This window comes from Rhinopithecus roxellana, chromosome 6 (assembly GCF_007565055.1).
Source record: "Rhinopithecus roxellana isolate Shanxi Qingling chromosome 6, ASM756505v1, whole genome shotgun sequence".
Taxonomy (NCBI): Eukaryota; Metazoa; Chordata; class Mammalia; order Primates; family Cercopithecidae; genus Rhinopithecus; species Rhinopithecus roxellana.
Genome location: NC_044554.1, coordinates 60,021,158 through 60,036,040, shown reverse-complemented (window position 1 = coordinate 60,036,040; position 14,883 = coordinate 60,021,158). Strand labels below are relative to the sequence as shown.

At 38.8% G+C, this 14,883-nt stretch overlaps 1 protein-coding gene across 2 annotated transcripts in view; it reads left to right on the top strand.

The window, feature by feature from the left end:
* The first annotated feature begins 5,603 nt into the window (after positions 1-5,603).
* Positions 5,604-14,883, top strand: part of EXOC4 (exocyst complex component 4) — an 850,866-nt gene continuing 841,586 nt past the window's right edge. For both annotated transcript variants that reach the window (XM_010357736.2, XM_030932531.1), the window contains exon 1: positions 5,604-5,740. In XM_010357736.2, coding sequence (XP_010356038.2) covers positions 5,655-5,740 — 86 coding nt within the window. In that variant the 5' untranslated portion in view covers positions 5,604-5,654. The remainder of the gene's footprint in view (positions 5,741-14,883) is intronic.

The following is a 14,883-nucleotide window of genomic DNA, read 5'->3' as shown; positions in this document are numbered from 1 at the left end:
TTGATGGGGTCAGGGAAGCAGCCCCTTTTCAGGGTTCTGGCCACATAGCTGATATTATGAGACACTTCATTTTTCTGTTTGTTTGTTTGGTTCCAAATCTCCCGTGTCTGTGTTGGGTGTCCTGTAGACACCCAAGCCTGGGCATTTTTTATGAATCTCAGGGAGCCACTCTGCTGCTGAGCTGGCCTCACTCACACATTTCATTTATCCACAATAATAAGAATATCAATACCTTGGATTTATATAGAGCCATTCATCCAAAGAGGTCAAAGCATTTTAATTTAATTGGATGTTCCCGTGGCTTTAAGAGCCCCTAGGTATATTTACAAATGTAATATTAGGAAATGGTCTGCCCTGGTTTAGACAACATAAAACAAGACCTGCATATATACTGGTTTTAGCCGGGCATGGTGGCATGTGCCTGTAATCCCAGCTATTCAGGAGGCTGAGGCAGGAGAATCACTCGAACCTAGGAGGTGAAGGCTGCAGTGAGTTGAGATTACATCACTCCAGCCTGGGCAACAAGAGCAAAATTCGGTCTCAAAAAAATAAAATAAAACAAATTAATTAATTTGGGTGTGCTAATTTATTTATCACTTAATTGTATTTTCATTTTGTGATGAAAATAGGACATCATTTTTGACACTTATCCAATTTCCCTTTAAAGGAAGTACTTTTGTGTATTTCTGTTTATAAAAAGCAACACCTGGAAGCTTCTTTTTTTTTCTTTTTTTGAGATGGAGTCTCCCTCTGTCACCCAGGCTGGAGTGCAGTGGCACAATCTTGGCTCACTGCAACCCTCGCCTCCCTGGTTCAAGCAGTTCTCCTGCCTTAGCCCCCAGAGCAGCTAGGATTACAGGAGCTTACCAACACGCCTGGCTAGTTTTTATGTTTTTAGTAGAGACGAGGTTTCGCCATGTTGGCCTGGCTGGTCTTGAACTTCTAACCCCAGATGATCTGCCTGCCTCAGCCTCTCAAAGTGCTGGGATTACAGGCATAAGCCACCGTGCCTGTCCCGGAAACTTTGTAAAACACAGAAAAGTGTAAAAAAAAAAAAAATTACCCATGTTATTGAGGCTCAAAATAACTTTGCAATACCCCCAGAGATGTACTTTCAACAAAATTAGTACCATACTTTAGTAATAATAGCTGATATTTACCAAGTGCTGATAATGTATAACTCACATATTCTTACTAACATTCTCTACGTGACGTACAATGATCACCCGCTTTACAGATAAGGAAACTGAGGCAGAGTAAAGTTAAGGAACTTGCCCTAGGTAATCTAGCCAGGAAGTGGAAAGCTGGGATTGAATCTAGGCCATTCTGCTACACAAACTGCATTCTTTTTTTTTTTTTTTTTTTTAAAGGTTTGGTAAAAAACACATAACAAAATTTATGACTTTTGACTACTTTAAAGTTTATAATTCACTGACCTTTAATACATTCACAAGCTATGCAACCGTCTACTGTAGTTCCAGAACATTTCATCACTCCAAAAGGAAACTCTGTATCCATTAAGCAGTCATTCCCCATTTCTTCCTGCCCTGCAGTCCTTGGCAACCACTGATCTGCTTTCTGTTTGTATGAATTTGCCTATTCTGGATATTTCAGATAAATGGGGTTATACACAATATGGCCTTTTGTGTCTGGCTTTTTTCAGTTAGCATGTTTTCAAGATTTATCAATATTACAGCATATATCAGTACTTTTTTCATTTTTATGTGTGAATAATATTACATTGTATGGATATAGCACATTTTGTTTATACCACACTCATACAGTCATATTGTTGCAGTTCATCGATTGTTAAACATTTGGATTGCTTCCACCTTTAGGCTATTTTGAAACGGTGTTTTTATGAATGTTTGCATACAAGTTATTTTCTGAACACTTGTTTTCAATTCTCTTGTGTATATACCTATGAGTGGACTTGCTAGGTCATATGGTAACTTTGTGTTTAATTTTTTAAGGAACCACCAAATTGGTTTCTGCAATGGCTGAACCATTTCACATTCCCAAAAGAAATGTACAAGGGTTCCAGTATCTCCACATACTTGCCAACACTTATTTTCCATTAAAAAAAATTATAACCAACCTAGTGGGTGTGAAGTGGTATCTCATTATGGTTTTACATTTTCCTATAATGACTAATGATGTCGAGCATCTTTTTATGTGTTTTTTGGCCATTTGTGCATCTTCTTTGGAGAAATGTCTATTCACATCCATTGCCCAGGTTTTAATTTTTATTTCCTTTTGTGTTGAGTTGTAAGAGTTCTTTACATTGTCTAGATACAGGACTCTTATCAGATACTATATGTGATTTGCTTTTATTGTCTCCCATCCTGTGCCTGTATTTTCACTTTCTTGATAGTGTACTTTGATGTATGAGGGTTTTTAATTTTAATAAAGCCCAATATATCTATTTTTTCTTTTGTTGCTTATGCTTTTGATGCTGTAGCTAAGAATCATGAAAATTTACCCTTATATTTTGTTCTAAGAGTTTTATCTCTAATATTTAGGTCTTTGATCCACTTTTAGTTAATTTTTGCATATTGTATGAGGTAGGGTCCATCTTCAATTTTTTGCTTATGCTTATCCAGTTTTCAACACCATCTGTTGAGGAGACTATTTTTTCCTTATTGAATGGTACTGTCACCCTTGTTGAAAATCAATTGACTGGTCAGGTGTGGTGGCTCACACCTGTAATCCCAGCACTTTGGGAGGCCGAGGTGGGCAGATCACCTGAGGTCAGGAGTTCAAGAACAACCTGGTCAGCATGGCAAAACCCCGTGTCTACTAAAAATACAAAAATTAGCTGGGTGTGGTGGTGGGCGCCTGTAATCTCAGCTACTTGGAAGGCTGAGGCACGAGAATTGCTTGAATCTGGGAGGCAGAGTTTACAGTGAGCTGAGATTGAGCCACTGCACTCCAGCCTGGGTCACAGAAAGAGACTCTGTCTAAAAAAAAGAAAGAAAGAAAAAAAAAAGAAAATCAATTGATCATAGATGAATAGGCTTATTTCTGTATGGCTTATTCTATTTATCTATGTGTTTATTTTTAGGCAAGTACCATGCTATTTTGATTACTGTGGATTTTTAGTAAGTTTTGAAATCAGGAAGTGTGAGACCTCCACATTGATTTTTTTTTCCCCAAGATTGCTTTGACTATTAGGGGCTCTTTTAATTTCCATATGAATTTCAGGATCAGTTTTTCTATTTCTGCACAAAAAGCCTAGTGAATTTTGACCGGAATTACATTGAATTTGTAGATAGTTGTGGGGAGTTTGGCCATCTTAACAATATTAAGTTTTTCAACCCATGAACATGGATGTCTTTCCATTTATTTGAGTCTTCTTTTATTTCTGGCAGCAATGTTTTGTAGCTTTCAGTGTAGTAGTCTTTCACTTCCACGGCTAAGTTTATTCGTAGGCATTTTATTCTTTTTGCTGCTATTGGAAATGGAATTGTGTAAATTTCCTTTTTGGATTGTTTATTGCCAGTTTACAGAAATACCACTGATTTTCTGTTGCTGTTGATTTTGCATTCTGCAACTTTGCTGAATATTTTATTAGCTCTAATAGTTTTTTTTGTGTGTATTATCTAGGATATTCTATATATAAGATCATATCATCCAAAAATAGATATTGTTTCATTTCTTCCTTTCCAATCTGGATCACTTATTCATGTTCTTGCCTCATTGCTCTGGCTATAACTTGCAGTACTTTGTTGAACAGAAGTGGCAAAAAAAATGGTTATCCTTTTTTTGTGTCTAATATTAGTGGGAAGGCTTTCAGTTTTTCATTGACTATGATGATTGCTGTGAGTTGTTCGTAAGTACCCTTTATAGTCTATAAGAAGTTTCCTTTTATCCCTAGTTTTCTGAGTGTTTTTATCGTGAGAGTGTTTTGGATTTTGACAAAGCCTTTTTCTGCATCGGTTGAGATGATCACACTTTTTAGCCTATATCCTGCATTCTTAACCAGTAGGCCCACCTGCCTCTCCCTTTCTTTATGAATTATTTAATTTTATAGTCCAGTTTTTATACTTATACCATAAAAATCTTTTTTTTTTTGAGACAGTGTTTCCCTCTATTGCCCAGGCTGGAGTGCAGTGTGCAGTGGAATGATCTTGGCTCACTGCAACCTCCACCTTCTGGGTTCAAGCAATTCTCCTGCCTCAGCCTCCCAAGCAGCTGGGATTACAGGCATGCACCACCATGGTCCGGCTACCTTTTGTATTTTTAGTAGAGACAGAGTATCACCATGTTGGCCAGGCTTGTCTTAAACTCCTGGCCTCAAGTGGTCTGCCTGGCTCGGCCTCCCAAAGTATTGGGATTACAGGTGTGAGCCATCGCACTTGGCCCAAAAATCTTATTTTCTTTAAGAGTCATTAAAATTAAGATTCCCAGAAGCTGTATGTTATTTACTCATTTGAATGTTACATAATTCATTTAATACTTCTGTGTTATTTCAAAAATGTCAGTACCCTATCTTTATTTCTTTGGGAACAAAGTCCCTAGAACTGGAATGATCAGGCCAAAGGTTATGAATACTTTTAAGTTATCATATCATATATGTGTGTGTGTCATCTTCAACTAATTTTTAAAAATGTGAACTTCTACCAGCTCAATGTCTACTTATAAAAGTAGTTGATGCATTCTGAGTTTGCTGCTCCACAACTCCAGGACCTCTGAGTTAGTTTGCTTTCCATTCCTTTAAATTCTTCAATCTTTATTGTTACTGAGCAGGCTACCTCCTTCCTTACTTTTAATTTTTATTATCATTCTTGTTCCTCAGTCTAACCACTTTCCACACACATTCTGGTCTTGTTTTGTTCACTTGGTCTTATGAATTAACGACTAAGCCAACGGAACCAAATGCAGGAAATACTAAAAGCTTACCGGTAAAAGTATTAACACAAATATGCATTACTACTAACTATTTCATTTAGCTTGAAAAAAGGGAATCTGCAGTGTGGTCTGTTTGTTTTTCGCTTATACTGTCTTTTCTTCATCAATATTCATTTGTTTATTCCTGTGCGTGTGTTTTTGGGGCTATCTGGAAATATAAGAACACGGGAAAATTGAACTCACACATAAACCTAATGTAGAAACATTAGTTTTACAGAACATTAAAGAAAAGCATTTCTGCTTATATTCATTTTCGTATTTTATTGGATTTTTAAAAAAATCACTTGCGCTTAAGGCTAAAACTTCGCACATAGGCATCCAGCAGAGAACCCCTCTTTCATTTAAATACACACCCTAACAAATTTTGGCATCATCAGATAAATTTGATTTAAAGCCTGACAAAATTCTAAAAGCAAGGAAGCCGAAAAAAGCTCGAAGTCAGAATAAAGACAAATGAAGACACTCATTACAAGACTCATGAAGTTGCAGCTGGTTTAGCTTTCATGCGCGCCCAGGAGACGGAGAAGGAAAACTACGACTCCCAGAGTGCTTAGAGCGAACAGGAGCGTCGTTGCCTCAAAACCTGTTCCCTTAGTCCCGCCTCCTCACTTCAGTGATTGGATTTTCCACTTCCGCGCCTCTGGAATTCTCCTCACCCATTGGTGGAGACTCCAGCGGGGTCAAATACAGAATTTACGTACTCTTGGCTTCCTTGGAGCCTAGCGGCTCTCCCAGCGTCCAAGATGGCGGCAGAAGCAGCTGGTGGGAAATACAGAAGCACAGTCAGCAAAAGCAAAGACCCCTCGGGGCTGCTCATCTCTGTGATCAGGTGAGGGAGGCAGGAGGCAGGGTCTGGGGACTGGGGGCAGCGGCTTAATCTCCGCTTTGGAAGGGAGAAGGGTTAGCTGGGTCCCACCCTGCTCTCCCTTCCCTTTCCTCCTTGCCTCCCGCAGCCCCTCCCTAGGGCCCTAACCCCTCCCCAGGGCCCCAGCAATTCTCCCCCCACCTTTTTTTTATGGGGTTAGCTATAGAGAGAGGAGCCCCGCCTCAGTCTTTTCTTTAGGGGCAGCACCTTCTATTACAGTTCCGGGGCCCCAAAGCACGCTATTTGGGTTTGCTAGAGAAGACCAAGTGAAGGTGTGTTAATTATTGATTCCTAAAATGTTTGTTTATTGTTTGCCTGTAGCAGCACTCACTGAGAAAGGCGTCTTGTTTCCTGGACTTTGGGATGTAAGGCCTTGGAGTCTGGAGACTCCTGTGATGAGTTGCAGATTGTGTTTTCACACTCTGGATACTTTCAACCACCTGTGCGTGGCCACAGCCACAAATACAAGAATCTGCAGTGAGCTGGTAGGAGGACTGGGTTTGAAGGCACACATTGGTTTTCGATTTTTGCTCTGCCTTTTTCTGCCTTCCCATTCTGGTCCATTCCTTAAAAAAACCAAACCAAACCAGTTTCAGATTATCTTCAATGCACTCCCGCTCTGCACCTACCAGAAGATTAAGGTGGGGGTGGACTGGGAGTGGTGGACCTTTTAGGAACTTTTTTAAAAAAAGTGAAATATATTGAGGATGGGGAACCCTTTCAAGAACCTTGGAGATGATACAGGTACTGACTAAAACCAATCTAAATAAAATTTATTATGGCACGTTTTTTACGTTGTTGGCATTTGAATTTCAACTCATTTATTTTTCGTAAACACTCCTATTTTTCCCCAACAATGCTAAACTTTTGTTTGAATTCTTGCAAGGCTCCTGGAATGTGTTGATCATCTTTTGAAAACCCAGGGCCCAACATTATCTGATGGGTACTAAGCACTTCAATGAATGAATATATCAAACCATTAAAACAGCTTACCACTCACTGACAAAGACACATCTTATGGGTCTTATTTAGGGAGCTTTACGATTATAGCCTGCTAAATCATTACTGTTAATTTTCTTTTGGGCTTAAGAGAAAAAATCTCTGCGTGGAAATGCTTAATATACTTGGTAGGCCATACAGAGGAAGTGCTGTTCTATTGTGAATCGATAGGCCCACATTCTCGCTGCGACAATACACAAGTAGTGTAGATGTATGTCATGATACTAAAATTTCAGTTAGAATGTTTGTTGTTTCCCATCTGAATTTCCTGTGGAATTAGAATTCCTGGACATTATTTGGATCCTTTTTTGAACTTGTTTGTTTTTTCTACCTTGTAGTCAACATTTAAGCAATAGGTATTTAGTGCCAGTTTGTAGTATGGTGTCTGGCACATGTTACATATTTAATAGCATTTGTTGACTGAATGAATAAATGCCCTGAGTTTTGCAAAAATAAAGCAGGCACAGTGTTACCCTTGAGGAGAGTATAGTTTACCTGGGGGATAAAACATGTCAGTAAAAATGATGACATAAGACTACGAGAGAGACATGAAATGTTATGGAAATCCAGGAGGATTAGCCATTTCTAATGAAAGTGAAATGTGCCATCTCATCTGTTTACTTTTGATTCTCCAAGCTCTTCCCATTTCTTTTATGCTATTTGTGCTTTCTTCAGTGCCAGTTGAATTTACTCTAAATGTCATATTTTTGAAAACAGCATGAAAGCCAACCTAAAGCATTTTTTACTAATGCTAATTCAGAACATACCTTGCCTTTGGTTGACCGTTCCTTCATGTTCTCCAGGAGGAACCCCGTACTGCTTAATGGCAAAGATTTTGTGGTCATCCATCTCTTATGCCAGTTTATTAATATATGCCCTGCACTTTATCAGGCCTAGGCATTTTTTACTTTGATCTCTGTTGTGCATTATTGCTTTTCTTTTCTTTCTTTCTTTTTTTTTTGAAACAGAGTCTTGCTGTGTCTCCAGGCTGGAGTGCAGTGGCGCGATCTCAGCTCACTGCAACCTCCGCCGCCCAGGTTCAAGTGATTCTCCTGCTTCAGCCTCCTGCATAGCAGGGATTACAGGTGTGTGCCACCACACCCAGCTAATTTTTGTACTTTTGGTAGAGACAGGGTTTCATCATGTTGGCCAGGATAGTCTCGATCTCTTGACCTTGTGATCCACCTGCCTTGGCCTCCCAAAGTGCTGGGATTACAGGCATGAACCACCGCGCCCAGCCCTCATTTTTCTACTTTATCCTTGATCACCTCAGATCACTGAATAACACTTCTGTTATATATTTTTTATAAGTGTGGTGTAAGGGAATGTCTATCCTTAGTATCCCGGGCAAGTTTAGTAAGGTTTGGGATACATTGTTACATGTGACCTTGAGACCGAATGGTGTTGGTGTTTGTATTTCAACATTTCTTTGAGTCACAGGGAGATTTTGGTGTTGGAGTGAGGATGTTGGTAGCTATAACTTCGTGTTATTTCCTTCCTAATACGCTTTTGAACATACCCAGTGGTTTAAATTTTATAAACAGTGGTAGTGAATGAGAGGACAATGGTTGTATTACTGTGGTGTTTGGGATGGGGAATGAGGGGAGAGTCCTGTGGGTAATAGAACCAGGAATGTATATTTCTTGTTAGTAAATTGTGCTGTCACTTGGAAGTTGCTTCTTGTATTTCTGTTCAATTTCTGTCCTTTGTGTTTTCCTTCTTGCAACATTGTATTCATGATTCTTAATTCCTGATATAAAACTTTGCTTATCTCCTCCTATCTTTTAACTTTTTTTTCAAATTCTCTCCCAAAGACTATAGCTTTCCTAGTTGCTTTGGCAACAAGCCACAAAAAGGAAAACCCATGTTAGGCTCGTGTTTGTAAGGTCTGAGCATTCCTAACATGTACCAGATACCTGCTAGCTCCTTTCATGTTTCCATGGACTTATTTTGTCACAAAATAAATTACCTGTTAGAGAGTGTACTGTCTTTTGAAAAGTTTGATCAGTTTAGCTTTTTAAAAAATATCTTTTTGTATCACTGAGTAGTAGTTTTTCTTTTTTAAATAGTGAATGTTAAAAATGCTCCTTTAATTCTCTTGCTCACATGTGTGAAAATGTCATTTCTGTACTACATTATGATACATTATGTATCATAAAATTTTGTATTTTTTCAATGCTTTTCCTAATAGTTGGGGTAGCTTTTATTGTTACAGTCATTTTTAATATTGTATTCAAAAAACTACAGGTGGATAAGGGTTTGACTTAAGGACAGAGTAGGTGTAGACATGGGGAATATCCAAGTCTCATCGCTATTTCCAGCCCTTGGACTAAATAGTTAAATAATGACTCTATTTTGCTAGCATAAAGTATTTTGCTAGTACAAAGTATTTAAACTTTAAAGCATTTAAAAGCCAAAAATAAAGATGAAGTATAGTGTAATTGTAATGTAAGTATTATATACTTTTTAAGTGCCTTTTGACTCAAATAAAAATGCTTAATTATTTAAAAATTATTGAGTAAAAATATGTCAGGGCAGTCAGATGTTTCAAAGGGTAGACTTCCAGGGCTTTACAGAAGAGGACCTCAGGCCTGTGAGGTGGGGCTTTGGTGAGGGGACAGATAGTGCTTGGAATTCAGTTTGTTGGAGGCTTCGGCCAACTGCAGCTTTTGGTTTTAAGTCTTGCCACTAGCCCTTTAAAATGGAACTAACTGTGGGGACAGAATCCTGATTACCTGCTGATGTGTGATGTACGATTTGGAGTTTTACACACACACACACACACACACACACACACACACACACACACACAGACACACACACCTACTTTTCTTTTACCCTGCTGATGTAAGATTTGGGTGTTTTATACACACACACGTGCACACACACATACAAGCATATACACATACAATTTTTCTACTTTTCTGTTGATCTCCCTTGCCAACCTTTTGTTTGGTGGGAAGTCAGAGGAGGCAGCCTCTCTAGATGGGAAATAAGATGGCATTTTGGAGATATTTTATTTCTGTGAGTTCTTGTCAGATTTTTAATTGGGAAATGTGTCTGCCACTTACTGTTAGGTGATTTGCTTTCCAATTAAATGTTGTCTCTCTTTATAACTTGGCCTGTAATAGCCAGTTTAATTGGGAAGACAAACTTTGGTTGCGACTTCAGGAGACCTTATCGGAACCTTGGAGCAGAGCTTTTGAAGACACACTCTGGTTACAGATGTCAAGGAGGTTTGAAGGCAGTGGAAGGCTCACGTTTTCATCAACTCTTATGTCTTCACAGAAGTTGAAATTTCAAAAACGTAGAAAATCCTTTATTGTAGACACCTGTTAAATTCTCTTCCTCCTTGGAGAGTATTTTGGTCAGCCCTGTGTTTAATTCAAAGTAAACTTTGTTGAAGGGGTCCAGGCTTTGACCAGGGCTTTGAACAAACAGCTTTGAGGTTCATAACACAGTCTGTGGCAGGAAAGGAAAGGAAAGCAGTCAGTCTCTTCCCCTGTTCTGAGCCGAGTCCTGGGAGTTGGGTTAGGTGTTAATGTTCTTTGCATCGCCATCTCTTCTCTTCATTTGAGCCCATCATATAATGGTTTTTTGGTTTCTAGCTCTCTTTGTACCCTGGGACATCTTGGCCCTACCGATGCTGTGTTGTTTGAAAATTACTACTAGAATACTCAGAAACAGTGCTTCCTGGAAGTCCTGGGATGTCTGGCAGCGTATGTGAATGTAAGGGGCAACACAATTCCCATACTTTGGCTCAGAATTAGTGTCTTGTGGACCCATGTCTTAATGTACCTTGTGTAATTGTTAACACTGGGATTTCCTGAAGGCTTTGAGGCCTGTAGTATTGATGGTGGGTGGTATGGTCAGGTTTTTTCAAGCCATTACTTGTAGATAGATGTGGTCACAGCCTGTGGTGAGAAGTGCTGTGGTGGTGTGTTGTAGTTGAAACTTGCTGTATTACCTGGGTAACATTAGACCAGTTCCTTAAAACCACCATGTCTTAGTTCCCTCATTTGGAAAACGGGCTAATACGATCTGTGTTTTTTTGCAACATCACACGAGATGAGAGTATATAAAAGTGCCTAGCACAGTTTGGCACACAGACGTTCATTTCCTTCTTTCTAGATCTGTAGCCTCTTTTGTTAAGAAGGTTCTTTTGATTTTAATAAATTTGCCAGATAGTAACCAGGCTATAAGGTTAATTTGCCACCAGAAATAACCTTGATGCCTTGACTAGAGTGTTTGATTCCATTCGTCAAGATGTTGTCTTTGTAACCAGGGAATGTTGTACAGCTGAATTAAAATAGTAATTATTTGGTAATTTGAGAGTCAGCTAAAGAAGCTAGATTTAAATATATGTATGGTTATGTGGGTATGTAAAACATGTAAACTATAAACACAAAGTATAAAACATTTATTAGATTAAAAGACTGAAAAGACTACGAACAAGCAAATCAAGGGGCCCATACTCGGTTGAGGTAATCCTTGTTGTCCTTTATAAAAAGGACAACAATATTGTGGGTTGTACAAATTTGTAGAGACTAGAGTCATAGAAACATTGTCCAGCAATCTCATTTCCCAAAATACTACCTGTTTTTCAGGTTTTCGTGTGGATCTTGTCCATGTATATACATTTTTTTAGTATTGCTATACAGTCTTCATAGTTATAAAAGTTTTTTAGGTGGAGGAATTAAACATATACAGAACAATAGGGAAGAAAAAAATCATCCATAGTTTCTTTTCTTTTCTTTTTTTTTTTTTGAGGCAGAGTCTTGCCTTGTCACCCAGGCTGGAGTGCAGTAGCGCCATCTCAGTTCACTGCAACCCCTGCCTCCTGGGTTCAAGTGATTCTCCTGCCTCAGCCTCCCGAGTAGCTGGGATTACAGGCACATGCCACCATGCCTGGCTAGTTTTTGTATTTTTAGTAGAGACGGGGTTTCACCATGGTGGCCAGGCTGGTCTCAAACTCCTGACCTCAGGTGATTGACCTGCTTCGGCCTTCCAAAGTTCTGGGATTACAGGCGTGAGCCACCGTGCCCGGCCCACTTGTATTTTCTTCACTAGCATTATCCACTATTAATACTTTTGCTTCCAGTTTAAGAAAAAAAATCACTCTATTGTTATAAAAATAGTACTCTCATGATAAATAATTCAAACAATGAAAATGCAGAAAACTGTGAAGATGAAAATAAAAAAATTATTTCAAATTTTGTCATCTATAAGTTATTATCATTGATATTAGAAGAACTGAATTCCAGACCCCTCCCTTTTCTGTGTGAATGTATGTGTGTATATGAAATGTTGATGGCCAGAAATAATTTTTCATTAAATATGGGATCTTACTCTATATACTAATTTCATTTGTCCTCCTTTTTGAGGTACACATATATATGCTAGAGTGCACAAATCTTAAGTATATGGCTTGATGAATTTTTACCTGTGTAACCACTGTCCAGCTGAAGATATAGAACACTTCCAGTATACTAGAATGATCCTTCTCTACCGTTTTTTTCCAGTACCTTTTTTTTTGTGTGTGTAAGGATATCCATTTCCAACACCACTTGTTAAAAAGACTATGCTGTCTTTATTTGCTTTCTTTTGCAACTTTGTCAAAAACCAATTTACTTTATATGTGTGGGTTTATTTCTTGACTTTCTAGTCTGTTCTATTTATGTTTATATTGATAACAATATCGTACTGTCTTGATTACTGAAGACATAGTGTTTTTTTTTTTTTAAGTTCTGCAGACATAGTGTAAGCCCTTCAACTTTTTTTTTTTTTTTTTTGAGACAGAGTCTCGCTCTGTCACCCAGGCTGGAGTTCAATGGCACGATCTCAGCTCACTGCAACTGCCGACTCCCGGGGTCAAATGATTCTCCTGCCTGAGTAGCTGGGATTATAGGTGTGCGCCACCACGCCCAGCTAATTTTTGTATTTTTTGTGGAAGCGGGGTTTTACCATGTTGGTCAGGCTGGTCTTGAACTACTGACCTCAAGTGACCCACCTGCCTCGGCCTCCCAAAGTGAGGCATCGTGCCTGGCCCCTTTTACTTTATTCTATCTTTTCAAAGTAGTTTTGGGTCTTCTAGGTTGTTTGCATTTTCTTACAAATTTTAAAATAAGCTAGTCCGTTTCTACAATAAAACCTGCTGGGATTTTGATTGGGATTAATATATGAAATTGACATCTTAATATTGAATCTTCTGATCCATGCATGGGGGTTATATATCTCCATTTAATTCTTCTTCAGTTTATCTCAGCAATTTGTGTGTGTGTGTGTGTGTGTGTGTGTGTGTATGTGTGTATGTGTATATGTAGATTTTAGTGTCTAGGTTTATATGTCTTTGGTCAGATTTATCTCTATTTTAGGCCACTTCAAGTTGTCCTACAGTTCATGGAATGTTGATGTTCATTAAAAAACGCATTTTTTTTCTCTTGGTGTTTTGTTTTATATAGTTTGTGTTGCTATGCTAGTTCACTAGTCTTTTCTGCTATTCCTAATCTCTTGTTAATCCCATCTAATGTTATTGTTTATCTTAGATTGTACTTTTCAATCTAAGATATAGAAGCTTATCTTCGTTATCTGGAAGTTTGATTTGGGTCTTTTTCATGTCTCTGCTTACATGTTTAATTTTTCCTGTAGCTTTGTGAACAAATGAAATACGGGTATTATAAGAGTTTTAATGTCCTTGTCTACTAATTTTATCATCTGTGCCATTTCTGGGTTAGTTTCCATTGATTAATTTTCCCTCTTCCTTTACATGCCTTGTAGTTTTTTTTTTTTTTTTTCTTTCTGAGACAGAGTCTAGCTCTCTTGTCCAGGCTGGAGCACAGTAGCGCAATCTTTGCTCACTGCAACCTCCACCTCCCAGGCTCAAGTGATCCTCCCACCTCAGTCTCCCAAGTAGCTGAGACTATAGGTGTGTGTGCCACTGCACCCGGCTAATTTTCGTATTTTTTTTTCAGGTTTTGCTATGTTGCTCAGGCTGGTCTTGAATTCCTGGCCTCAAGCAATCCGCAGGCCTCAGCCTGTGAACCACCACACCTAGGCATCTTGTACTTTTTGAGTTGATGCTAGACATTGCCAGTTTTATCTTGATGGCTGTTGGTTTTGGTATTTTTGTATTCCACTATTCTTGAGCTTTGTTCTGAGATGTGGTTAAGTTACTTGGAAACAATTTGCTCTTTTCAGGCCTTGTTTTATGTTTTGCTAGTTAGAAGCAGACCAACATTTAGTCTAGGGCTAAGTTTGTCTCACTACTGTGACAAAATTCTTTTGAATATTCCACTCAATACCATAAGAATTGTGAGACTTTTTCACTCTGGCCTAGGATGATAGGCACTATTTCCAGCCCTGTGTGAGTTCAGATCATTAGTCCCTCTAATCCTTTCAGGTTGTTTTCCTGGCCTTGGGTAGTTACCTGTCACATGTGTGCTGATCAATACCCAGCTGATGACCCTCTACAGATCTGCAGACTTCCCTGTGATGCTCTTTCCCATCTCCATTACTGCCCTGCAGATTCTAACCACTTTAATATGCAGTGTTTTGAAACCTGTTTTGTTTGTTTGTTCGTTACTTTGTTAGTCCCTGTTATTTTTTCTGGGCCTGAAGTAGAAGTCCATCAGCACTTCTTATTTTAAAAAATAGCTCTAAAGGTACTATTTTGGATTGCATCTTCTCAGTGTGGAAGAATAAGATACTCAAATGTGCTATTTAAGATGATGGGAGCTGGGTGCAGTGATATGTGCCTGTAGTCCCAACTACTCTAGAGGCTGAGGTGGTAGGATTGCTTGAGCTCAGGAGTTCAACTCCCGGTGGGGCAGCATAGTAAGCCATGAAATAAATTATGACCTTTGTCCTTATAGTGGTCAGTTTTTTTATGTGCTAGGAGTTTAGCTTTGAATACTATAAGTGTGTACAGTTTAACAGGAAGTAATAAGGGAAAATTCTTGTATTACATTTGACACCTGGTAAGAAAATAAAATATTTCAGCTGGGTGCAGTGGCTCACACCTGTAATCCCAGCATTTTGGGAGGCTGAGGTGGGTGGATCACGAGGTCAGGAGATCGAGACCATCCTGGCTAACATGGTGAAACCCCGTC